The sequence below is a fragment of the Zonotrichia leucophrys genome, chromosome 6, assembly GCF_028769735.1.
Source record: "Zonotrichia leucophrys gambelii isolate GWCS_2022_RI chromosome 6, RI_Zleu_2.0, whole genome shotgun sequence".
In the NCBI taxonomy this organism is placed as follows: Eukaryota; Metazoa; Chordata; class Aves; order Passeriformes; family Passerellidae; genus Zonotrichia; species Zonotrichia leucophrys.
In genome coordinates, this window is record NC_088176.1 from 33,430,561 (window position 1) to 33,455,495 (window position 24,935).

The window sequence follows — 24,935 nt, forward strand, 5'->3', positions numbered from 1 at the left end:
CCGGCGGCCCCGCCAGGCCCTGCCGTCCCCAGAGCAAACCTCCGGCAGCTTTACAAACTGACGGCTTCAGCCTCCGAAACTACCGCAGAGAGGCGTTCGGTAGCAGTGAAAAGTCTGAAGCAGGAAAGGGCAGTGTGACCTAATGACTGAGATTTAAAACCCACAAGCCTGTGGTGATGCGCAGCATGAGCCCTGCACAACCTGCTCGTAGATAAATCGAGAGGAAGAAGTCCAAATTAGCCTTGGGAAGTAAAATGTGTGAAGGAAAATGTGTGAAGGAATCCTGGCAGCTGCGGGGATGTGGATTCCTGAGGGAATGGGAGGGCAGGAGCAGAGCAGGGCCTGGCCCTCAGCAGTGGCACCGGCCTCAGCTGCTGGCTCTGCCAGCGCTTCATTTACAGAGCCCAAACCCACAGCAGTGGCACCTCAGCTGCTGGCTCTACCAAAGCTTCATTTACAGAGCCCAAACCCACAGCAGTGGCACCTCAGCTGCTGCTCCTGCCAAAGCTTCATTTACAGAGCCCAAACCCACAGCAGTGGCACCTCAGCTGCTGGCTCTGCCAAAGCTTCATTTACAGAGCCCAAACCCTGCCCGACAGACACAAACACACACTGAGGATGGATAGCTGAGGGTGCTGCAGGACACGGGCAGAGAACCTTGGCAGTGAAGGAAATGTTGTAGCACCAGGTGCGTGTGCAGTTCATTTGTTCTGTTTTCTAGCGGGGAAAGTGAAGCACGTGCTGATTTCACACTTTGCAGAGTTACAGTGTGAAACAGCCAACAGCAGTTCCTATTGCAGAAACAAACCCCCTGCAGGTCAGTGCTGTGGTCTCAGTGAAGAATGCCAGTTCTCACTTTTATTATCACGAGGACACACAAAAAAATAATTAAAGATGAGGGCAAACAAAAGACACATGACCTCTCCAAACACTATCAAAAATTTTAACAGCTTTGATTTAGAGACTGCCTCACTGATGTGACCAGCTCCATGGTTACCTTGTTACAAGGGGAAAGTTTTCCAACCTCATTAAAAAATAATCAAATATTCACAACCAGAGTTAGATGAAGGAAGCAATTGCAAAAATTTGTTGCAATTGTCCTTTCACTTGTCCTACTTTTTGCATTGTTATTTGTACTTTTAGAATTTGGCAGGAAGCTTCATCTTCTTTTCAGTCCACCTAAAACAATATAATTATTACAAATCAGACTCCACATTCCAAAGATGAACTGAGCTGGCTTGGTTTTTAGTGCCACCGATGGGCATATGTACACACAGTCAAAATGATCCTCTGAAAAATACATTTTGCTGAAGATTTCAAGTCTTCATGTCCAAGTAATGCACAGGAAATGTGCTTGGAAGGGTGCACAGCCAAGGGAAAGATGAACAATTAGCAGGATTCCCTTAGAAACTGGAGTTTGTGGTTTGTGCCTTCTCCAGGGGACAGTACAAATCTAATGGGGACTCCAATGGTTTAATTACAGTTAAATACCACACATTTAAGATATTAAGAATGTGTTGCTGTTAAAAAAAAAAAAAAGATGTAGCTTTTAACATAGATTTTTGCCAATTTAGTTAAATTTTGGTGGTCTCTGTATAAAAGTTTGTTTCATAGCAATTTATTTTCCATTAAGGGATTTTCAGCTGTAGTTACAGGCAAAATGTACACTGTGAAAGCCCAGGTGATGTACACATTGGGAGCAAGTCAAATGGTGTTTTCTGCTTTAAATTTCTGCTGGATCTCTGTTCTTTATGTCCAGCTGGAGAGTCTGTGACAATATCCAGTGTCACATGGGGAGATCTGTGGGAGCTGAGCCTGCAAACAACACTGTTTAACACTGAATTTATCAAACCTCATTTTTGTAAACATTTCTGTCCTAGGTTATCTCTACCTGCAGGACAGAACTTGTGCTGCTTTCTTGCCTCATGAAAACACACAGGTGGCACCATGGTGTCCCTTTTGGTACAGAAGATGGGAGTTAGCAGTGAACCCTTCCCTTTCCAGCTCCCTTGATCCAGGATGGTTAAATAGAAGTTCACTCTTTGTATCAGTCTTTGCTCTGTATGTCACACCGTTTTTGGGGGCCAGGGTAACACTGGCTGTGCAATTGGAAAGATGGACATTTTGAAAGTCACTGGCTGTTCGATCTAAGAGCTCACCTACAGTGTCTGCTTTGCATCTGCAATGCTCATCTTTCAGGTGGGATGGAAATCTGGTTTTATATATTGTTTTATATATTGCATCCTCTTTGCACACTCCATTATCTTCAGTGTAGGAGCAAGGGGATTTCTTTTTTATTGTTCTTTTATAGACATTTTCTTCACAAATATTACTCTCCAGGAAGTATCTCCTTCTGTTACCTATTTGCACATTACTGCCTTGTGGATAGCCACCACTTTCACTGAAACTGTCTGGTTTTATTTGAAGGTCAGACCTATGAGCATGGAGTGGGTTGTTTTGCTTGGCTTTGCCAGCCTCACTTTCTGCCCCCAGCCTTTCAGGTTCACAGCCAAAGGGTCCTGAGGGCTGTGGCCTTTGGGAAGCCCTTCCTTGGTTGTGAGTCTGGCACTGGAGCTGGCTGTTGGCACCACCCTGGTGCCCCCTGGCAGGAAAGCTGCGAGCTCTCCATGGCAGACCCTGGAAAGGATTCTTAATCTGCCTCTTGTAGATCCCCTGGGATTGCACTGCTGCAGCAGGTGGCTCCTGGGGTTTGTTGGGCAGGGAAAAGCTCTCTGCCAGTTGCACATTGTGGGGTGTTACCTTCTGTCTGTGACATTTCCTGCTCATCTGCTTTTCCCTCTTTGATCTGGTTTTCCTGGTGTGTTTTGCTGTTTTTCTTGGTGCCCTTTGAATACAATCCTTTGAGAGATGGTTTTGCCTGAGTGCTGGCACTTCAGCCAAGGTACCATTACTGATGTATTTTTTCTCTTCACTGCTGCGTTTTTTCTGCTCCTCAAACTTCTGCATTAATATTGTGTGTTTAATCAAATTATCCACGGTAAGAGTGGGGTTAATTCGCTTGATGATTTCATGTTCAATATCACGTGGAATGTTGTCCAGGTCATCTTCATCCCTGACTGGCCACTCCTGGGGAGGAAACTGGCCTGAGAAAGTGGAGTACTCCTTCTTGTGTTTTTCTTGCTTAGAACCACTTCTCCAGACGTGGCCAAGGCCAAACATTTTGCTTTTCAGTTTTGCTTTCACAGATGTCAGGGATTTGATGGTGTCCCAGGAATGGTTCTCAGCAGATGTGGAGATGACTTGAGTTGGAACTGAAGCCTTCAATTCACTGCAGCCTCTCTGTCCCTCTGCAATAGATCCATGGCTCCTCACCTGCCCTTGCCTTTGCTCACAGAGCTGATTTTGGTCAGGGAAGCAATGGCAGGATCTGTAACAGGGTTCTCTAGGAGTGCTTTCTTTCACTAGGTCTGCACAGCCCTTCATGTTTACCAGGTCAGTGATGGAAGGGGATGAACAGCAACAGCTGTCCTCCAACAGGATCCTTCTGTTGTCTTCTGTGGCACCATTTGTGATGAGGTAAGTGTTGGGAGTCACAATGAAATATCCTTCTCCTGTGTGATAGATTTTTCTTTCCTTAATTAGAGCACCAAGGATATTATATAATGCATTGTGGGAGGGCACTGCAATGCCTAGAACAAAGAGACAGATACTTCAAATCAGTAACAAGCTTTCAAATAAAATGGATGCTGGCTAAAAGATCTCTCTCGTACAACAGCCCTAAAATAATCTGAAAATGAAATAGTAAAGCATTTAGCTGTGTTGCCACTGCAGCACCTCTGTGAGGGAGCAAGGATGTTGTCTTTGTGTCTGTCAGAACATGATATTCATGAGAGAGACTTTCTGCCAGGTACAAAGCAAACAACCTCTTGTTCAAAGCATTTCCCTCCTGGCATGTTATTTAACATGGCTTTCATCACACTCTGAAGTTTCTGGTGTAGTTTGGTCAGATGTCAGTTTATTACCTCACTGAGACTGGGCTCAGCTGCAGTTTTCCATCAGGTGTCTCAGAGTCCTTAGTCTGGTCACAGCTGACCTCCTGCCCACCAAATTCAGAACTTCCAGCAAGGTGAAAACACAGCAAAAATACCTCCAGACCCTACAAACTTTGAGAATGCTACTTCTGGCTGACCTACACATTCTGCCTTGTGGTTATCACAGTGCAACACACTCCTGGCATGGTTCTGTGCCACTCTGTGGGGTTGCATTAATATTTTTCCCACTGGTTAAAATGCCCACCAGATCAGCCTGTAACATTCACAGAGGTGTAATATTAAGAGAATTCAAAAGAAGCAGCTCAGTATCAGACAAAGCAGCCTCCTGAGAAGGCCAGAATGAGCCTGGTCAAAGTCTCCATCACAATAACACTTTGATATTGCACATCTAAGGGAAATGGGATATTTCTCAGATATTAAGGGAAGTGGCTGCCACCCCCTCAGAATCACAGAATATTCTGAGTTGGAAGGGACCACAAGGATCATCAAGCCCAGCTCTTAAGTGACTGGTCTGTATAGGAATCAAATGCACAACCTTGGCATTATTTGCACCATGCTCCAACCAGTTGGGCTAGAAGTGAAGAACTAAAGATCACTTAGTGTAAGTAATTTCCTCTCAGGAAGGAAAGAGTTAGAATACAACCAACAAACCTGAATTTGAGGCTGGTTATAGTTTTTGATAGCTAACACCAGATGTAGACTCCTACCCAGTCCCTTGGCAAAGTCAGCTGTGTTCCTGGCTCTTAAAGGCAGTCTCTGTGATCTAAGAGTCTATTTTACGCTGTTCCATGTCTAGCACCTAAATGCCACATCTGTGCTTCCCCACCCCCTAAAAGGGCACACTCTTAACTACAGCCAGCTCCCTCAGATTCTCAAAGATTCATTAAATCTGTGGAAAGGACTGCATTCAAGTCAGTGCAGTGACACTCACAGATTGATGAGAAGTTTGCACATTCATTTATCCACCAGTTCCCTGTTCACTCCTCCTTCACCTTGCCAGCTTTGCCTGTGAGCATTCCCTGATCCAACATCAGAAACTCAAGCTTGATGGTACAGCCACTTTTTTAAAGGAGGGAGAAACAAAGAAGTTACCTGGGTAATTTTTCTGTAACTGCTCCATTAGAGTTTCCTGAGTGACCACCACATGCTCTGCATTCATGCCTGATATGGTCCAGCATATTCCTTGTGCCAAAGGAACAGAGCCTGGCTGCGAGAGAGGATTCATCAGAGCAGGGCTCACATCACCTGAAAGAAAAGAAAATTTTTTGATTGGAATTGTGCATTTTTTTTTTCTATTAGCTCTGAAAGATTTCCACTGAAAATTTCCCTTATCCCCAGCTAATTTTCTTTGGCAAATTACTCAGAAATATTTGTGAGAGGAGGGAGGTGGTGCTGGCACTTGTCAAGAGCCTTTGCAATGAAGGAAACACAAGGTTGCCTTAAGCACGTTAGTTTGTTTGGTATAAAATTCCAGCCAAAGCCATAATTTGGGTTAATAAACAGAGAGCTGAGAGACAGAATTATTTCTGATGCCTGCTGATTTTTTAGAAGACTGCTTACACGTTAAACCATGCAGAACCTGCATTTCTCCAAGTAGCTAATGGGGAAAAGGTCAACATCCAATGATCTAAGTACAAAATGCTTTCACCAAGCCAGAACACAAGGAAAAAGATACAAGTATTAGGCTTTGTCCCTTGTCATAAAAATTGAATATAAATGCACATAAAATTGAATACAAATGGTAAAATGCCACTTTTAGACTGGGTTCTAGAACTAGAGATTATTTAGTAAACTGGGTAGAGAGCAAAAACTCTTATTACAACTGCATGCATTTTTTAGGCTACCTCACTATCTGTCCTGATAAGAGACAAAAGCATTATTCTTATTCTGCATGACAAAAGCAGAAGTTTGGAGGGACCAAAAGTGTGGCCCATCTTCCCCAGTAGCTCTGCAAGCCCAGCCCAGAGGGTTGGGGTCCCTCACCTGAACTCCCCATCCATTAAAACACCCAGATAAACTCTGGGACAGGCCCAGCAGGCACTCCTGACCTGGTACCTGTGTGTGCTGCAGCTGAAATAAGGATTGCCCTGCAGGGACTCACCTGAGCTCCGTGCACACAGTGAGACCGTGACTGCAGACACCTCCCCAGATAAAACAAAAACCAAAACTCCCTTTCTTCTTTTTGCAGTCAGACTGAAGCTCTGTTCCTGCCCAGGTGATGCTCTGTGCTGGCAGGCAGCAGGGACTCTGCTTCCTTCACAGGGTAACCCACTGTTAAACACTAACAGGAATCTCCCCAAGTAAAAAGTGACATTTTAGATTAAGCTGTGTTCACGTTTAACTGAACCACCCTTGTCTATTGGATGACACTGTAACCCAATATTTATCCTCCAGGCAGAGAACTGCAACACAAACACTCCTCTGAGTAAATGTAATGCACAACATTGCTTTGAAGAGCTGAAGTTGCTCTTGACCTTTGTTTTACAACTGCTGCTATATTCAACAAAAAGAGCTCTGAGAAGAAAATCCTGGCACACAGTTTGCCCGGTGGTGTTGCTAGGAAACTCCTTGCAGGTGCAGAAAGCATTGCAAGCTTTCTTTTGCTATGGGAAAGGCCATGAGCATTCAGAAATTACTCCTGTGAATAGTTTGCTGTGGGCACACTGTGCTGCTGCCAACTTGACCATTTGTTCCTGCAGAGCACCAGGCTGCTAAGGAGTAAAATACCAAGTGTAATTAAAATTTGTTCATTATCTTTATAGTTATTATCTTGCTGTTGTTGTGTGTATCTGTTCTGCAGCATCAAATCCCGTGCCTCCACTCAGGGAAGGCTGCTTCAGAATAATATTCAAAGCATTAAACCAAAGCTAGCTTGATACTGAAGGAATTTTAAAAAATCTAAAACCATGTTTGAACACAAGTGTAAAATGTTGCAGAGTCAATAGTGCACAAGTGCTAACAATATAAATATTAGATATCATTCTCTCCTGACTTTGAAATACAATCTGAAATTGTGAAAGCAAGAATTAGATCATTGGTGATATTGATAAGGCCCAGGCAGCACCCCTACAAGTATCTATCAAGTTCTTATGAAAAACTTTGTAGATTTACTTTGCATAGCTAAATAACTGCTGTTGTGCTTCAAACAGTCTCCCAAGTTCATTGGAAATACTAAAAAGCTGCATCCCTTGGATTTGCACATGGAGAAGATTTATCAATTTGTGCAAGCTGTGCCTCATAGGCCTGATGCAAGATCACCAGAACACCATTCTCATTAAAGCTCCTTAGTGTCTGCCCTTTTACAGCTCAAAGCCCTCTGCAGAATGCCCTGATCACTTACTCTGCATAAATGTGATGACAATCACCTTCCTGGTGTTTTCATAGTCTCAGGAGGGCCTTGCTCACACCTCTGTGAGGGCACAGCAGCCAAGAACCCAAATTCTCCCCTGCTGGTGTGAATGCAGCAAGCCCTGCACCTCCCACCCTCCATCTCTGCAGCTTTTGCAGAGCCACCTGAACTAAAGCAGCTGCCCAGGGCTCTGCTATTCTTATCCTTCAGCTTGCTTTACTATCCATCAGTCTGCTCAAGCTCTGCTCATTACCTGGACACCTAAAACCCAAGAATGCCCTTTTTGGAGCACTTACTGGTCACAGAGTGGGAAATCATCTGTAATGTGAGCATTGGGTAACAGAACTCAGCACACAGAAAAGCCTCTGGAGACTCTTGAGTAGCACAAAGCGATTTTTCTTCCATCTCTGTAATGTGAGCATTATCATTTTTCACTGAGTTGTTTAACAGTTGCATCTTCAGGCTATTCAGAAAAATTACACACAAGACAAGTTGATCTGGGTGAAACCCAGGCTGATTCTGGGGAATTGAACAGAGAAGCATTTGTTACAACAGCACTCAATTTTCTTCTTAGGAGTTCAGGTAAACTGTTTGCAGAACAATAAAGGGCTAGGAGTAAATCCATTCCAGAAAAAACCCTAAAACATCTGATGGGCAGAGAAGACACAGCGTGTGGAAATAGAAGATTGGTGTTTCTCTAGCTGGGAGAACCTATCATGGAATGGATTATACAAAAGATGCCACAGATCCTCTGCATGAGAGCCTTGGCTTGTTTGATGTAATTCAATTTTGCAGAAGATCATAAGCAAGAGCAGTACTGCTGCCAACTGCAAGGCTTCTGCTTTTCTGTAGACTAGAGTGCATCATAATCACATAGCAAAAATCACATATTATAGCTAAAGAATTTTCTATAGGCTAGAGTGCATCATAATCACATAGCAAAAATCACATATCATAGCTAAAGAATTTTCCATAGACTACAGTGCATCATAATCACATTTTATAGCAAAAATCACATATCATAGTTAAAGAATTTTCTATAGACTACAGTGCATCATAATCACATTTTATAGCAAAAATCACATATAGTTAAAGAATTTTCTATAGACTAGAGTGCATCATAATCACATTTTACAGCAAAAATCACATATTATAGCTAAAGAATTTTCTATAGACTAGAGTGCATCATAATCACATTTTACAGCAAAAATCACATATTAAAGATTTTTAAGGAATAAAATGTTAATAAGAACATCATAGCAAGTTGGGAACTCTAGCAAAACCCTTTTTGAACATTGATGAGTTTACAAGATGTGTTCTTAGTAATGAATAAAAATTCTATATAGATTATAAAGGCAGTTAAAATTAACATTTTCAATTGTAAGTACATAACAGAGAAACTCTATTTTGGCACAAGTACTCAGGACATTTAGGCAAAGAGTGCCCTCCATTTGGTCACAATTTCTGGTTTTTACAGTCCCAAACTTTCTGTGATTAACTTATCCTTACTAAGTTCTTATTAACTTTTTATTCCTTGCAACTTTCAAAGGATGATGCCGTGCAACTTAATAATAAGAAGTAAACAAAACCAACAAAAGGCAACCACTTTTTCTGCCTTCCCAACAACACATGAAAGTGTGAACTCTATTCCCAAGTGCAAGTGTTATGAATTTTTGGAAATACGACTTCTAAGTGCTCTCTGAGGTTCCTACCCAAGAGCCATCATGAAATCCTTACTCCAATGTCAGTGCTAATGGCAACCTAGAGCCATAATTTCTTTCACCAGATAATAAAAACCCCCACAGGCAGATATGGTGAGAACAAGGAAGAACAGGAAGAGCTCTCTCCTGCAACCTCTGCCCAAGTGCCCAGACAGGAACAAATCACACAGCAGACACCAATACACTCAGTGTGGTACAGTTTTCCTAAACTGAGCACTGTCACAGACATTTTTATGGAAAATCCTTTCCTTGGGGTCTTTTCCTCCTGAGAAGCTGAGAGGAACAAAATGCAAACAATGGTTATCTGCTGCTGTGGAATGCAACAGGTGCATCTGGGATTGGGCTCGTGTGGTTGTTTCTAATTAATGGCCAATCACAGTCAGCTGGCTCAGACTCTGTCAGTCACAAGCCTTTGTTATCATTCTTCTTCTTGCTTGCTAGCCTTCTGAGGAAATCCTTTCTTCTATTCTTTTAGTGTAGTTTTAATATTATATATATATATATATAATAAAATAATAAATCAGCCTTCTGAACCATGGAGTCAGATCCTCATCTCTTCCCTCATCCTGGGAGCCCTGTGAGCACCACCACAGAGCACAGGGGGTCAGCTTTTGCCAGTGGAATATCTCTAATTTCCAAAGAGATTAACCCCTTCAGCCCTTAGCAAGGCCACTGATGTGTCCAGGTGGGTGCTGAGAGCATCCTGGGAGCAGGTTTCAAACTGCACAAACTGAGCACACAGGCAGGAATGCAGCTCCAAATGCACTGGCCAAGAGAGCACAGCCCAGGGATCTGCATTTCACCCCAGCTGGCACAAGAACCAACAAGCAGAACTGCATAAGCACAGCCCAGGGTGCCCAGGGACTTGCATTTCACAAAAGCCAACAAGCAGAACTGCATAAGCACAGCCACCTTTGGGGCATTCACTGCAGAACTGGCAGAAAAAATTCTACTATGAGTAGCAGCACTGCAGATCATTATTTTTCATATAATGTAGCATGGTGATGGCTTTTAAGTCAATTCATGTATGCATTGAGCACACAGAGCACAGCTGATAGCAAGGAAGGTCATCTTTAACTGTTTCAGCATTTAGTGTCAGGCTTGGTGGAAAAGACAGATTGATTCAAAACATTCATTGCAAGGAGATAACAAATAACACGAAACTAAACAGGCCCAAGATCTTGTTTTGGGACAAATCCCATGGCAGGGAGGTTTTCCTTTCAGCTGAGAACAGGACTTTAATGCTGTAGGGGCAACTTCACACCTGCCTGGGAAGTTGATGGATGTGCACAGCCACTTTTTCTTCCACTCTCCCTAAGTGGATATCCAACTTTAAGGATGTCCCCTTTGCTAGAAAATAACTTTCTGCACCCTTTCATTAGGCTGCAATTTATGGTTCACAGGGAAAAACAAACCAAACCTGTTTAGAAATGAAAAGCAGCATCTTTACCACCATAAGAAGTCTCAGAGGAATTGTTTGGACACTGCAGATTAAACAGCACTGGTTTGAACTCAAGGACTTTATTCTGCAGTTCCCAATACTGTCTCCATGGCTTTAGTGCTATAAAACACCCTTTCCATGTTTCAGTTAATCCAAATTTCAGCCAAAAGGATGTCACAGAAGACCAACAGTGCAACCAAGCAACTCCACTGTGTTGCAGAGGACTCAGTAAATAGTAAATACTTTTTCAAAAGCCACTTTGGCAGAACACTTACCGTGAAGATACTGGCTTGTTGAATCCCACAGACCAAGGTGAAGCCTCCAAAGGAAATTATAGAGATGTGCATGTGTCTGTGGGATGCTGAAAATGTAGAACAATTGTGGGACCCAGCACAGGGGCACTGCTGCCCTCCAGGAGCTGCCAGGCTTTCTGGGGTAACACTGAGTTACAGAAACGAGGTCACACTGTGAGACCATCCAAGCAGCATCCATGTGACACAACTGCTGGTTTTCTCTTCAGCTCTCAAACAAATAGCTCCTCTATTAACTTTTCCTGCATAGCTGAACTCCAGATGCAGCTGGGGACCCCAACATGGGCTCACTGTTAGTGCTGGGGCTCTGCACAGGATGTGTGCTAAAGCAAGATGGCAGTAGAGAAAAGGCTAAAAGCAGCCTTGAAATGAAGTCTCTGATCCTGACACCATATCAAAAACCACAGCAGAAGCACTACAAACTAATGCAGTTTATTTCATTAACTTCATTATATTAACACAAACTACTGCCTCATCTGACTGAAACAGAAAAAAGTAGGCCTGTTAAATGACCCTGATTCTAAGAGCATTAAGGCAGTTAAGATCTGCCTTTCATGATTCAAGGTGCAAGAATTCAAAAGACTGAGGATATAGCACTGCTCAGCCTATTTTCTTAAAATTCTTTTCTCACCCAAAAGACAGAAGCAATAGCTTTTGCTGCTGAAAGTCTTTAGCACCAAGAAATACACAATACATACCAAATTCATTCCAGCTAATCTGCTTACAGATTATTAAAAAAAAAAATCAGAGTAAATTAAATTGAATGGAGCTTATTGTAAAAAATATATATACTTCTCTTCAGTGGTACTTGCTAAAGAGTGTGATTAGAAACTACTGCTGGGGTAGTGTGAAAAGAATTGCATGCACAAGGGATTTTACAGATTATACCTTTCAAATGATTCAATCTGAGCAGATCTGGTAAATGCATGAGGATTCTGAAGAACATCACAGGCCCTGGTACCTTGCTGCTGTGAGTTCAGTCAGTAATCTGAGTACAGCATTTAGGGTTACTGCAATGCATGTTCTACTGAGAAAGGGCTTTTGTCATACAGGATTAACACCTTGCTAAGAATTTTATATGGAAATTTATATGGAAATGCACTAAACTGATGTCAGTGGTAAGGGCTAAATGCCAGCTAGAATTAGGTACTAAACATGATGAAATAATCTAAGTTTTACACAATTATTGCAAAAAGAGAATTAGATCAAAAGCAAACAATAGCAAGGTGGATAAAAAGCTCCTTCAAAGAGCACAAATGTTTTCTTCCTTTTTTCCTCCTTAAAATATATCAGCAGAGTTAGCACTGGAACAGCTGTGATAACAGGTAAAACCCAGTTACAACGGAATATGCAAGTAAGTTCTGAATCACATACCTTACTGAAAATAACTTTTTAAGCAGCGTTTGACAACAAAACTGTTAGAAACTCGAACTGTTCTTCATGTTTGGCAGCCTATCCACAGCAGTGCAAAATAAAACACCATTTTAGGTCACCCACTCTTTTCAGGCCTGATAAAAATAAAAAGACACCGAATTCTAAATAATCCTAACCAGCTCAATGCAAAGCATGACCGCATGCTGTGAGTTACATTTCACAGAAGCAGCACCATTGAAATACAAAATTATTCTCCTTTGACTTGCAAACCTACAAACAAATCCCTGTTTGTGGGGCAGGATGAAAGACACTGGGAGAAAGGGACTCCAAAGGAAAGGAATCCCATGAGGCACCATCCTCATGAGAGTTGTGTGTTCCTGTGTGCAACTGCAGTGCCTGACAGACAATATCCACTCCAGAGAGCTTTTGTAGGCCAGACAGAAACCAGGGCCACAGTTTCATTGTGGCCCCAGTAAATGTGCAGCAGAACCGAGCTGACACTGGCATTCATTGCTGTGCACAAATTTAAATTACTCAATAGAAAACAAATCTAAAAGCCTGCCAGGTAGCTGGGGGACAGGAATCTGTCTCTCATTTTAAACACCTCTGAGAATTGCTAATAAGCAGGAAATGCTCACATACCCAGCTGTAACTCTTCCCAAAAGCTGGTGCAGAGAAGCTGAGCATGAGGAGCCCCACAGCCAGGCAGGGCACACTGAATCAGTCACACCTGGGAAATGATAGAGTTCCCCAAAGCTGTGCCAGCTCTTTGAAAGGTTATTGCAGGCCACAGTTCTGCACAACATGTGCTCTGCACTCCTTAAGCTGTTGCTGAACATTTTCAGGATATTCAATTCCATCCCTCTCCTATCATGGGGATTCTGTTTGTGTATCAAAGCAGCTTCAGGAATTATCTGCCCATTTTTTAGCTGCTTCTCTTCTCCTTATGTTCTCAGGAGTCACACAAGGAACAGTGAGGAGTTGGACCTATCAGATAACTCTACAAATGCACAAACAAGAGCACAAAACAATTCCTTGTCTGGTCCCATTCCAGTTCATTCAATACCTCCAGCAAAAACGTATAAAACTTGACACTTCACAGAAAAGTGCACTGTCCTTTCAATGTCACTCTCCAACAGGATATTTCCCAAGAGACAGAAATTTCCAGCCTGCAGCAGAGCCCTCACTGGAAAAGGTGACCAGCACAGAAAAATCCCAGTCTGCATGCCCATCCCAGCTCCAGCCTAGCTGGAAAGGACAGGGCTTTCTTAACTTTCCTTGTGAATAATTTATAGTTCTGCGAGAGAGATGCTGAACAGACAGCAAATCCAGCCTCTGTAGGCCAAGCAAAAATGTTTCATTTTGGTATTTTCTCTTCTAGTCGACAGGAAGCACAAAGGAGTGGGGCGGTTCAGGCACAAGGAGAATGCTGCGGGCAGGCTGGGAGGGCAGAAAGAGCTGGTGACCGCCAAGGACAGCAAGCCAGCAGCTACTGAGACCCATCCTCCTGGAGTGTCACCCCAGTGCCCCTCTGCGAACGCTCAGGAGGTCAGTGCGCTCAAATCGAGGGTTTGTAATTGTGTCTAATCTCACCTGAGAGTGCCCTGCTCCAATTCCCTGCGTGCATCCCCCCGGGCTGGACAGGAAGGGTGGCACGGAGCAGTTCGCCCCTCGTTTGGTGAACAATTGGCTGAAAAACTCAGCTAAGCACGGGAGATGCTCCACAGAGAGGTGTCGGCATTCCTACAGAGTTTGCTGAGTTATCAGATCAAGAGTTTTTAAAATTCGCTTCACCTTTTGAGGAAAATTCTAACTGCCGTGATTTTCCCCTTCCCCTCCACATCCCAAGCACAATATAAAAGCTCCTACCCAGTCCTGTGTGTACCATTCATTATATGAGACCCCCATCAGAGAGAGAGATTTCTGGATTTTATCTGGGAAAAAGCAGGGCAGTTTGTGTAGGTTACAAGATTTTGGGACTGAATTTCCCCTTTATTTGATTAAAGTTCTGGTGACCAGTATGAGTCCGGGTGTACCTGTTCTGTAAAGTCAGGATTCCAGTGCCCCGGGGTGTTTCTCCAGAACAAAGCTCGTTTGAGCTGCTGGGATAAAGAGCAGCGATCTGTGGGACCACAGCGTCTTCTGATAGAAACAACAGCCAGGAATGCTGTTGAGATAAGCCCTGAGGAGGAGTTCGGGGTGCCCAGGGCTGTAAACCCAGCCCGCAGCAGGGTCTGGGTAATTCTGCACTGAAATGGGACTGGGCAAAATCCACCGCGGTGCCAAACGCCCCTTGCTGCCCAGCAAACAACCGCGGGTGGATTTCAAAGGAAAAACCTCAAAAGCTCATTGTTCTCATGAGTCTGGAAACTCGTTCCCAACTCTTTTCGTGTACCATAACCAAGGATACAGGTACTGCAGGCTGAGTGATTTCTATTTCTGGCGCCTGCTACACCCAGGTATTTGTGACATTTCACAAACGCTGCTGGAATTTGCAGATGCTGCTATTGCTACACGTGCAGGAAAGGTTTCCGAGGAAGCACATTGCTGGGTTCCCAACATCCCAGCCTTTAGTCAGGAAACATGAAAAACCCAAGTGGCTTCTTGAATTTCTCATTATTGCAAACAGATACATGAGAGCAGATCGATTAAAAATGCAGTCAAATCTCTCTGTGTTAAATACAGACAGCAAATCTGATACCAGTAGCTTCATTTTTTAAAGATGGCAATTTCTTTTAAAAACCCAAACCCCAATAAAACATTCTCCTTTGCATTTCAGTTGTGTAACTTGCTACTTGCTTTTCTAGAGCAAAATATATATAAGAAATGTGAAAAAAGTAACCCAGAGCAGAAAAATGGCCATTATGATGACTTTTGAAAGAATATAAATTATATATAGAATATATAATTTGAAATCAGAAAATACCTAAATAAAGACATTCAAATAGATTTTTTTTCAGTAAAGCTTCCAGAAATTTAAGTAAAATCATGAAAACATCACTTCAACATTAATTATCAGAAAAAGTGAAATTCACAAAGACAAGTGAGAGAATTCTAAGTTGTAAAAACTCCTTTGCCTGTTTCTGCAGCAAGAGGCAGGATAATAGGGGAAATAATGTAATTAATTTATTGAACTTACGTTTGTATTCAACTTGCCATCCTGTGCATCAGAAAAGAGCTTACTGGGAACAAGGAGGTAAAAACCAACAGAGTCAAGTTCTCTAAATCATGCCCAGGAGACCAGCAATAACATATAATTTTTCACCAGTGATATAAAACTTAACTAGAACAAGAGAGAACCATTCCCAACACACCTATAGATGTTACTGCATTTTAGATGGAGACCAACAAAGCACTCTGGCTCCTTGTAACTCCTCTCTTTAACACCTGGATTGAGTTAAGAGGGCAGCAGGTGAATTTGTGATTAGGGAAAATGAACTCCAGCTGGCATTAACAGATGTTACCAGCTCGGTGAAGTTACCAGAGAAATTAGTGAGGAAGAGAGAAATTGTATAGCCAGAAAATGGGGCTGCAACAGGGAGTGGCTGTTCTATAGAAATTATTGGGAAAGAAGGGTAAATACCAGAGGCAGGAAAAAAAGAATGATGTGATTGAAGTTAAACAGTGTTAAGAAATAATAATGAGGTTGAGCTAGCCAAGGATAACACAGGCTAGACATCAGATATTTTCCTGTTAAACATTTTGAAATGTATCATTAAGAATTCCTCAGTCTTCCAAAAGTTGGCAATTTCTCTTGCTTTGACAAAAAGTGCAGTTTTTGAATTCTTTCTTGAAGAATTGCTAGTTAGCTTCAACAAAAAGCTTTTGTGATCTAACATCCAGTCCTGCTTGAAATGAAGTAAAATGCACGTCCAGATAGAATTGAATGAAGATATATGAATGGATATGAATTATGATATAATTCATCCCTAGACAGAGAGGATTGCAGAGCTACAGTCAGGGAAAAGTACAAATAAATATAACAGCTATGTAAATCCCTACTAACCCTTGGAAATCCAAATGAAAAGAGATTTGTTTGCACCTCACCAAGTATCTAGGAGTTACTACTGAGCTGGAGAGCTGATGTCTCCACTGCAGCATTCCCGGTTGGGTTGTTGATGCTTCCCATCCTCTATCCTGGCAAAGTTAAAGCACAAACCCTTCCCATGCAAACGCTGGTATCTGAGCTGCCACAAAGCAGCGCTCAGGTGTCCCTCACCTGCCCTAGGCTGATTGTTAGAACTCCTGTGGCACCTTCCACAGAGAGCAGTGCCCACTGACCGTGCCCAAAGCACACAATGCTTCTTATCCTCTATCCTGGCAAAGTTAAAGCACAAACCCTTCACATCCGAACGCTGGTGTCTGAGCTGCCACAAAGCAGCGCTCGGGTGTCCCTCACCTGCCCTAGGCTGATTGTGAGAACTCGGTGTTCCTGTGGCACCTTCCCCAGAGAGCAGCGCTCACTGACCGTGCCCAAAGCACACAATGCTTCCTATCCTTTATCCTGGCAAAGTTAAAGCACAAACGCTTCACATCTGAACGCTGGTATCTGAGCTGCCACAAAGTAGCGCTCGGGTGTTCCTCACCTGCCCTAGGCTGATTGTGGGAACTCCTGTGGCACCTTCCACAGAGAGCAGCGCTCACTGACCGTGCCCAAAGCACACAATGCGTCCTACCCTTTATCCTGGCAAAGTTAAAGCACAAACCCTTCCCATGATGTCTGAGCTGCCACAAAGCAGCGCTGCTCTGCTCGGGTGTCCCTCACCTCACTTAGGCTGATTGTTAGAACTCCTGTGGCACCTTCCCCAGAGAGCAGTGCCCACTGACCGTGCCCAAAGCACACAATGCTTCCCATCCTTTATCCTGGCAAAGTTAAAGCACAAACCCTTCCCATGATGTCTGAGCTGCCACAAAGCAGCGCTGCCCTGCTCGGGTGTCCCTCACCTGCCCTAGGCTGATTGTGAGAACTCGGTGTTCCTGTGGCACCTTCCCCAGAGAGCAGCGCTCACTGACCGTGCCCAAAGCACTCTGAAAAGTGCAGAACTGCAGCGGTGCTGGGGTGGTGGCTGCCTCTGCTGGAGGTCGGACAGAGAGAGCAGCATTCTGCAGGACAGACCGACACAAACCCCACGGACCGAGAGTAAAACACACTCCAGGGTTAATGACCCCTGCATACCGAACTGCAGAGGCATTTACTGACCAAAACCAATGGCCCGAGTGAAACTGAAGGGCTGTGAGGCAGCAGTCAGTAGCAGGAGCAGTAATTTAATCTGACCCACAACTGTGGTGCTGGTGGGTGTATTCTGCAATCACATTTCACAGGACTTTTCTTGACAAACTTTCATTAAGAACATTCAGCTGTACTTGGTGTGCACACCAAGCCCTTCATTGCAGCCTGGTCTCTTTATAGACTGCAGAGGTCACTAGAACAGTCAATTGCACATGTACTAATTGCAGGTAGCAAATGAAAACGATGGATAAACATTCAGCAGCATGATGTAGTAAATACTAATGTGAATATTTAGATATTTAGGGTAGCAACTTGAATGCATCTGAGCTTGATTTCCTCTTAGCTATTTCATCATTATAAATTTTTAGAAAAGGTTTAAAGGATCATAAGGATCATTTTGTAGGGTTGGTTTTTTTGTGTGTGTGTGTGTTTGTGTGAGCATTTCCAGAGGATGTAAGACTAAAAGCAGCTGCTGATTTCAGAGTAGCAGTGCCTGCCCCAGAGGGCAGCTGTCACCCCTCCCTCGGTGCCCTGCACCCTCCCCCTTTACCTTTTCACCTTCTCCAGCAGCAGCAGCAGCACGTTCTGGAGCTCTGGCTCAGGAATCTTTGTGCTGACTCAATCCATCCCATCCAGCCCCAGCGTTCTTTCCAATGCTTTGCTTAAAACATCCACAAAGAATGAACCTAATTCAGTCTTCCGCTGGTTATGAATGCACCTTGCAGCTCATCTCACTCTGGGGCTCCAGACACGTTAAATCCAGCCACTTCTTCCAGGAAACAAAACACCAGAACCCTGGCACACCTGCTTCTACCACATTTCTCCTGAATACCCAGGGCCCAGTCACCCTTGCAGTGCACTCAGCAGTCACCAGGCTATCAGCAAACAGCAAACCCAATTTGCCCAGTGTGAGACTGATGGGAAGGCTGTGCTTCTGCAGAAAGCTGTGCCTTTGCACAAAGCTGTGTCTTCTCAGAAAGTTGTGTCTTTGCAGAAAGTTGTGCCTTTGCAGAAAGCTGTGCCTTTGCAGAAAGCTGTCCCTTTGCAGAAAGCTGTGCCTTTGCAGAAAGCTGTGTCTTCTCAGAAAGCTGTGCCTTTGCAGAAAGCTGTGCCTTCTCAGAAAGCTGTCCTGCTGGTGCTCTGCTTGCTCACCACTTTCCCAGCAGCCTGGCCACAGGGTTTTTGCCTGCCAGGATTCCCAAGTGACAGAGTGCCAGAGGAGGAGTTACCCTGCCCTCAGAGTGGTTTGGTGCTCCAGCTGGTGAGGCCTCTGCTGGCAGCTCCACACGGGAGGATGTCACCACCGGGGTCACACACGCACAATGCAGACAGAAGAGTGAAATCCAGTGAAGTCGGTGGCACCGGGGGGCTCCAGCACTGGCTCTCTGTGCCTCTGCCCTGCAGCCAAGCCTTGGCCCAGCTGTCCCCCTGTCCCTGCTGCTCCCCACTCTGGCCTTGAGGAACCCGCCTCTGTTTTGCACTGAGATTTCACAGAGACAAAAGGCTCCCTCCCCTTCTCCCCCAGGATCGGGGAGATCTCCTGCCCTGTCTCAGATTACACTGGGGAAGGGCTGGCAGGGCCCGGGCCAAGCTCCAGCCCTGCCCTGCCTGCTGGTGACAGCACTGGCACAGGTTGTTCCTGTCCTGCAGAGCTCTGCACCTTCCAATTCCCCCTGCAAAATCCCTGCCAGACAGGGTAAGGGCACAGCTTGCCTTCACAGAGGGACCTGGTGTCCAACTCACTGTGCTATTAAGGAATTTTTATGGTTCTTAAATTCCATGTTGTGTTAAATCTTTTTTCATCTGTCTTCATTGAAAATAAGACCTTAAGTGGATTAATCTTCCTTTTCTTTAAAGGGCGAAGTAGATAACAAAATTATTCACTGCTCAGAACAGCATCTGCACAGCCACCTTTTACCAATACTATATATTGAGCCACTACTACCCAAAAGTCACATCATTAATATAATATAATATAATATAATATAATATAATATAATATAATATAATATAATATAATATAATATAATATAATATAATATAATATAATATAATATAATATAATATAATATAATATAATATAATCTATTTTGTCCATGAAATCCATGGACAAAAGCAGAGTTGGTATAGTGTGACTCTATTATAATATATATAAAATATAATAATAACAGCATTATACATTGTAGTGCCCATCACTACATGCTCAAATCACCAGGCTGGAAATGCTGACTGCACATTCTTTCCAAGCATATCACTGGATGTCATGGATGGTCTGAGAATTTACAGATGTGCTGCCATCCAGAAGTGTCCCAGTACAACAGTCACTCATTTTTCCTCTCCTTGTTATAATGAAAACATCCCCCCTCCACTCAAAGAAGAAAAAAAAAGGAAAAAAAGGGGAAAAAAAAGTTCTTAGCTTGATTTCAGGAGGAACATGAAGAGAAAAAAATCAGGTTCAATAGTGGTAAGCAGCTAATCTGTATTTTCACCTGTTTAGTCACATTATATATGGCTTTTTTATACCAGAGAGGATACTTGACAAAGGCAGCATTTTCTCTATTTATGAACACCCTGAAGTTGCTTTTGCAAACTCTTCCCCAAGACTTCACAACATGAATGTTCTAATAGTTACATTTAATGTTAGTGAAGTGTTTAACTCACCTGAATAGCACTCCAACAAAACAAGGCATGAGGAGAGAGGCTGAAAAGGAAAGTCTTTTATGGGAGATATAAATTACCCCTTGTGGAACAGACAGGAGCCCTTCCAGCTCCTATTAGTGTCCAAGCTGGGAGTGTAACAAGGCATCTGCCCAGCGTGTACCTGATACCTGGAGGGAAAATTCCCTTTTTTCCTTCACCTGGTGCTCTGTGTTTTACAGCACAGCAGCTTGGTCTGTGAGACAAGCGTGTCCTTGAGAGCAGCACTGCCAGGCACTTCTGTCTCCAGCTGCTCATTCCTGCAACAAATGTGGCAGCAATGGCAGCAATTCCTGCTTTTTACATCTGACCTGCTGGCTACCACCCACCCTGCTAAAAAGGGACCAAAAATGAAGGCTGCACTTCTCCAGCTGTCTCTGCCCCTTGCATGATAACACAGGAATGTAACTGGATGATCCTGTGTCAGGAAAACTAAAAAGATTTAAGCGATACAGGGAAGAAAACCCCACTGAAACTCAAATCCTGTACACCACCAAAAAAAGCAAATTGGTACTTGAAAGATATCTGCTGAAAAGCAGGGTGGGGAGATTTCAGACTGGGATTCCTTGCAGTTTTTGCTCCTCCAAACCCCTCCTCCTACCCAGCTGTGCGTGATGAAATGTGAACAGCCACTGAGCCAATCATCCCTGCACTGTGTCCCTCAGAAAATAACCTGGGAACCCATTTCCTGTCAGAACACCTGGCATTGGGAATGTGGCACTGGGCTGGAATCCAGCTCAGGATTCCCATCAGAACACCTGGCATTGGGAAGGAATCCAGCTCAGGATTCCCATCAGAACACCTGGCACTGGGAATGTGTCAGTTTGGCTGGAATCCAGCTCAGGATTCCCATCAGAACACCTGGCATTGGGAATGTGTCAGTTTGGCTGGAATCCAGCTCAGGATTCCCATCAGAACACCTGGCATTGGGAATGTGGCACCTGTGCTGGAATCCAGCTCAGGAAATTTCTACAAATAAACATCCAACTGCAGCATGCAACAAATCTACCCAGCAGCATTTTTCTGCTGTCCTTTTAAAGAAAAGAATAAAAGAGAGCTGAACTAATATTTGACTATACACAACAACTTGGAGCATCATAAATCACACCTGCAAAGGTTCTGATTCTTACACCTGCTGTGGGGCCCCTGATCCAAACCCTCAAACCCGTTAGAATTCACTTGTTGGAGACAATTTAAAAGCAGCAGGATACGAGAAATCAAAAGCAGCATCACATTTTCAAGACAAGTTCGGGCATTAAATGCCTAGAAATTCAAAAGCAACATTCCAAAACACAATTATGGTACCAGACACACAATGGCAGGTGAGATTTGGTGTTCCAAAGCTCTGGTTTGTTTACACTCTGTATGGTGGTGCTGTGGATTATGTAGAGGATGAATAAATAAGGGAAATTGGTTTTACTTGAAAGCAATGCATTTTGTTATTAGAACTTTTTACTACAATTTCTGTGCAATGCATCAATGAGACCCAGTGTGCAGAAACATAAAAGCTTGTTGCAGGAACACTGGCAGTTCTGATAGCTGAAAGTATCCATTATTTATGGCATCTTTATTGTCACACTCCATGGCAATGTGCAGTCCCAGCTGAAGTTCTAGACCCATTTCTCTGAAGGTACCAGTGTAAGTGCAGTGACTGTGCCACCTACACATTCTGCAATCTTCTGCTGGCTGTAAGACTCAGTCACTCCAAATGAATTCTTTTCTCTTTTATATTTTAAAATAGAAACTGCACTGAACGAACGCATCCAAGGGAAGAACCTGACCTGGGTACACAAACAGTACAGAAAAGCAAGAGAAAAACACATTTTGTGCACATTCCTGACAAATGATCAGTGAAATTTAACTGTTACATAAGACCAAACATATTCACAGAGCATATTAAAGAGGGACTGGAAGCCATTCCTCTCTCTCAAAGCAGTTAAACACTGAAATGAAGAGAAGTTACAGGACTAGGCTTTACAATGTTGGAGCCTGTGTTATCCTAGGCCAGCCTGCATGCACGTGGCACTTGGATCTTCCTTCAGCCTCATTCACAGACATCCACGGGGCTGAATGGCATTGTGGAAGGGTTCAACTCATTAATTTGCCTTCATTAGACAAACTAGCAAAAGGGAGGGAAATAAGTCTATAACCAGAGATCAGGTTCCATGTGTGGGCTGCTGTAGTAGGGCTCTCTACAGAACAAAGCAGCCCAAGAGTTACCACGTCCTACAGAGCATCTGTGATGATTGAAGGAGTCCAAACAGGTGGGATGCCAAGGCTCACCTTCAGCAGCCTCCTGCCAGTAACTGGGACATAAACTCAGAACACAAAGGCTGTAAGGTGGGAAACGTGGACATGAAACACAAAAACTTTGTTCATAAATCAAAACAGACAAAAGACTGATTCTCCAACCCCCCACTACTGATACTCTGTTCAATTTTCCTTAGAATCAGTTGTATTTCTGGAATAACAGCAAGAAGCTTTAGCTAACACACAGCATCAGTGTGGGTCACACACAGAACTTGGTGCTCTTTGGCCCAGCAAGTCCCACAGGCTGTAAGAGGAGCCTGTTCTCCCTCAGATTATTTGTGCTTCAGGACATTGGTCAAGCTCTGTGCAGGTTCTAAAACCTTTCCTTGGTTGTTTTTCTGTTATTCTTTACCCATTTAATTTCCTTTCCAACACAAATGCAGACTGTACATAGTATCTGAAACACTATTACATCAAATCAATATAAAGATTACAGTAATTCTAACAAATACTCTTTTTGTTAAATATTGTAAAAATCTGTATCACTCTAGCAAGTGTCTCACAGGGCCCTCACTGAATGAGATAAGGAGGCTTGCTTGTTCTAAAACTGCTTCCAGCTCAGCAGTTTAAGGTAAAAATACCCAAGCAAAATATTTCAGATGTTTCAGTGTGCCTGAAATGTTTTTATCTTAAATTCTAGACTCATTTTCTTGTATGTTCACACATACTGCTGAAATCCAAGAACACAGTATTTCAGATGCAATTCTTTCAAGTCCATTTACACAAATGGTGCTCAGTGTCAAAAATTAAACATGCAGTCAACAATCTGTACAAAGGTAAAGGTGAAAAATAGAATTTGATTACAAAAGAATTTAACACCATCTGTACACCACAGATAATGCTTTTCATAAGATAAATTTATCACCATCTTCATTCAATCATTCTGAGATGTTATCTCCAATTTTTAAAGCATGTCTTTTCTGTGTGCTTATATACAATTCATGTTTTTAGAGTATTTCCTGCTTGACTGTGAACAGTTCAGGTATTATACAAGACTCAAAGGAGATGAATGAGGGGGAAGCTTGTGCATGTTACTTGAATGAAAGATATTTCACTTGTCTAGCCCCAAAAGAGCCAAGAAAGGTAAGGGATAAAAGCACCAGCTTAGACTCTTTTGAACATAAATTCAGGCATTTTAATGTGTATCTCATTAAAGCTACATGAGTTTCCATGTAGGTTATTCATACATATTATGGCACTTGGACTTTCCTAACAGGTATTTAGTTACCTAGGACATCTAGGCTAAAAAAGAAAACATCTGCTAAAATTAACCATTTCTGTAAGAAAACACTTCTGTCCCAACTTTCAAACCCCTTAATTTTCCTGAAAGTTGCACCAAAATACAAGTGTTGCTGTTTCACATTGAGTAAGTTGCCTTTGCCAAGGAAGTCACACAAACCTGTGAGTTTCCATCTCTGGCCATGTGTGAGCACAAAGAAAGGCCCCTCACCCCTTCCCAACAAACCAGCTGTGTCCTGCTGCTCTGCAATTCCCTTGTGGATGCAGCTGTGGTTGGACTGCAGTCCCAGCAGCCATCACCCACCCTGGCAGTCCAAATTTAAAACCCAAGGCAGCTGACACTGGCAGCTTTTCTCCAGGTAAGGCATTATTCACATCTGCTGGCCTGGCATCCAGCTGTGCATCCTAACAGACTGCAGTTGTTATTCAAAAGGAGTAGTTATATGAATCCAAAGGTAAGAACAATTTAGTGAACACAAATGAAACACATTTAAACCAGGCCCGTGTATTTCCATATAAATCTCACAACTCTACCAGTATTTTGGTAGGTTTCTATTGCTTTCTTAACTCATCCAAACTGCTGTATTATTACAAGGCTTTAATACAGCAGCTTTGGGAAAGAAAGGTATATTTGGAAGGGAAAAAAAGTCGTGACAAGTGAAACAAAAAAAAATAAAAATCCAAGAAGCTGTTTTTTAAAAAAAACTTTACTTGTAAAATTAAGCAGCATGCTACTTTGTGATTTATATTTGAATTTAAAAAGACTAATTAGACCGAAATAAAGACAAAAACCGAAAAATGGCAAGTCTATAAATAATGAAAAATTTGATTTCACTAGACTTCAATGAAAAACATTTGGTAATTAAATACTTGCTACTGTTTGTTACCTTGATGAACTTTATTAGGGTTAAAACTATAACAAAGTTCATCCTAAAACTTTTCGCAATGCAAAATTATTTTCACTCGAGGAGTGTCTCAACTTGAATGCTAAGAATTACAAGCAATCTTCTGGAGCAGACACATTCATAAAACTTTATACATCTTTTGGAACTAAGATATTTATACTACTAAAATCAAACATGCATCACTTCCCATACATTCTGGTATCATGATTTATATTACATTATGTAACACCATTCTTCTAACAGCAGCAGTTTATCATACGTTTGCTCCGTTCTCTTTGGATTTCTGATCTTTATCTTCGCTCTTCACCACATCCTTCAAAAGAAAAAATTGAGAGGATGAGAGGA

The 24,935-nt window shown here is 42.9% G+C and overlaps 2 protein-coding genes across 12 annotated transcripts in view; both read right to left on the reverse strand.

The window, feature by feature from the left end:
* Window positions 1-147: 147 nt before the first annotated feature.
* STOX1 (storkhead box 1) lies at window positions 148-18,680 on the reverse strand. Of its 7 annotated transcripts, none has more exons than XM_064717211.1 (4): window positions 15,349-15,540; window positions 7,659-7,881; window positions 5,106-5,220; window positions 148-3,650 (listed from the first exon to the last, which is right to left on the reverse strand). In XM_064717211.1, exons 3-4 carry the CDS (start codon window positions 5,170-5,172, stop codon window positions 1,924-1,926), a joined length of 1,794 nt encoding a protein of 597 aa, XP_064573281.1. In that variant the 5' UTR covers window positions 5,173-5,220; window positions 7,659-7,881; window positions 15,349-15,540; the 3' UTR covers window positions 148-1,923. The 7 variants fall into 7 exon arrangements, with proteins under 7 accessions (XP_064573281.1, XP_064573279.1, XP_064573280.1 ...); XM_064717206.1 differs by lacking the exon at window positions 15,349-15,540 and adding an exon at window positions 10,800-10,841 and having other exon boundaries at window positions 149-3,650; window positions 5,106-5,258; XM_064717207.1 differs by lacking the exon at window positions 15,349-15,540 and adding an exon at window positions 17,990-18,680 and having other exon boundaries at window positions 150-3,650; window positions 5,106-5,258.
* Window positions 18,681-21,493: 2,813 nt separating this feature from the next.
* Window positions 21,494-24,935, reverse strand: part of CCAR1 (cell division cycle and apoptosis regulator 1) — a 34,102-nt gene continuing 30,660 nt past the window's right edge. For 3 of the 5 annotated variants that reach the window (XM_064716197.1, XM_064716194.1, XM_064716193.1), the window contains one exon: window positions 21,495-24,903. In XM_064716197.1, the coding sequence (XP_064572267.1) occupies window positions 24,844-24,903 (60 nt within the window). In that variant the 3' untranslated portion in view covers window positions 21,495-24,843. Of the gene's footprint in view, window positions 24,904-24,935 lie in introns of all 5 variants that reach the window. The other 2 variants (XM_064716192.1, XM_064716196.1) reach the window with 1 other exon arrangement.

Bases quoted from the DNA above. Each gene is read 5' to 3' on its own strand.
- STOX1 (XM_064717206.1), bottom strand. From the start codon at position 7,818: ATGCAACTGTTAAACAACTCAGTGAAAAATGATAATGCTCACATTACA. The intron at 5,259-7,658 runs GTAAGTGCTCCA...CTTTTCTTTCAG, and splicing joins GATTTCCCACTCTGTGACCA to GTGATGTGAGCCCTGCTCTG. The intron at 3,651-5,105 runs GTAACTTCTTTG...TCTTTGTTCTAG, and splicing joins GTTACAGAAAAATTACCCAG to GCATTGCAGTGCCCTCCCAC.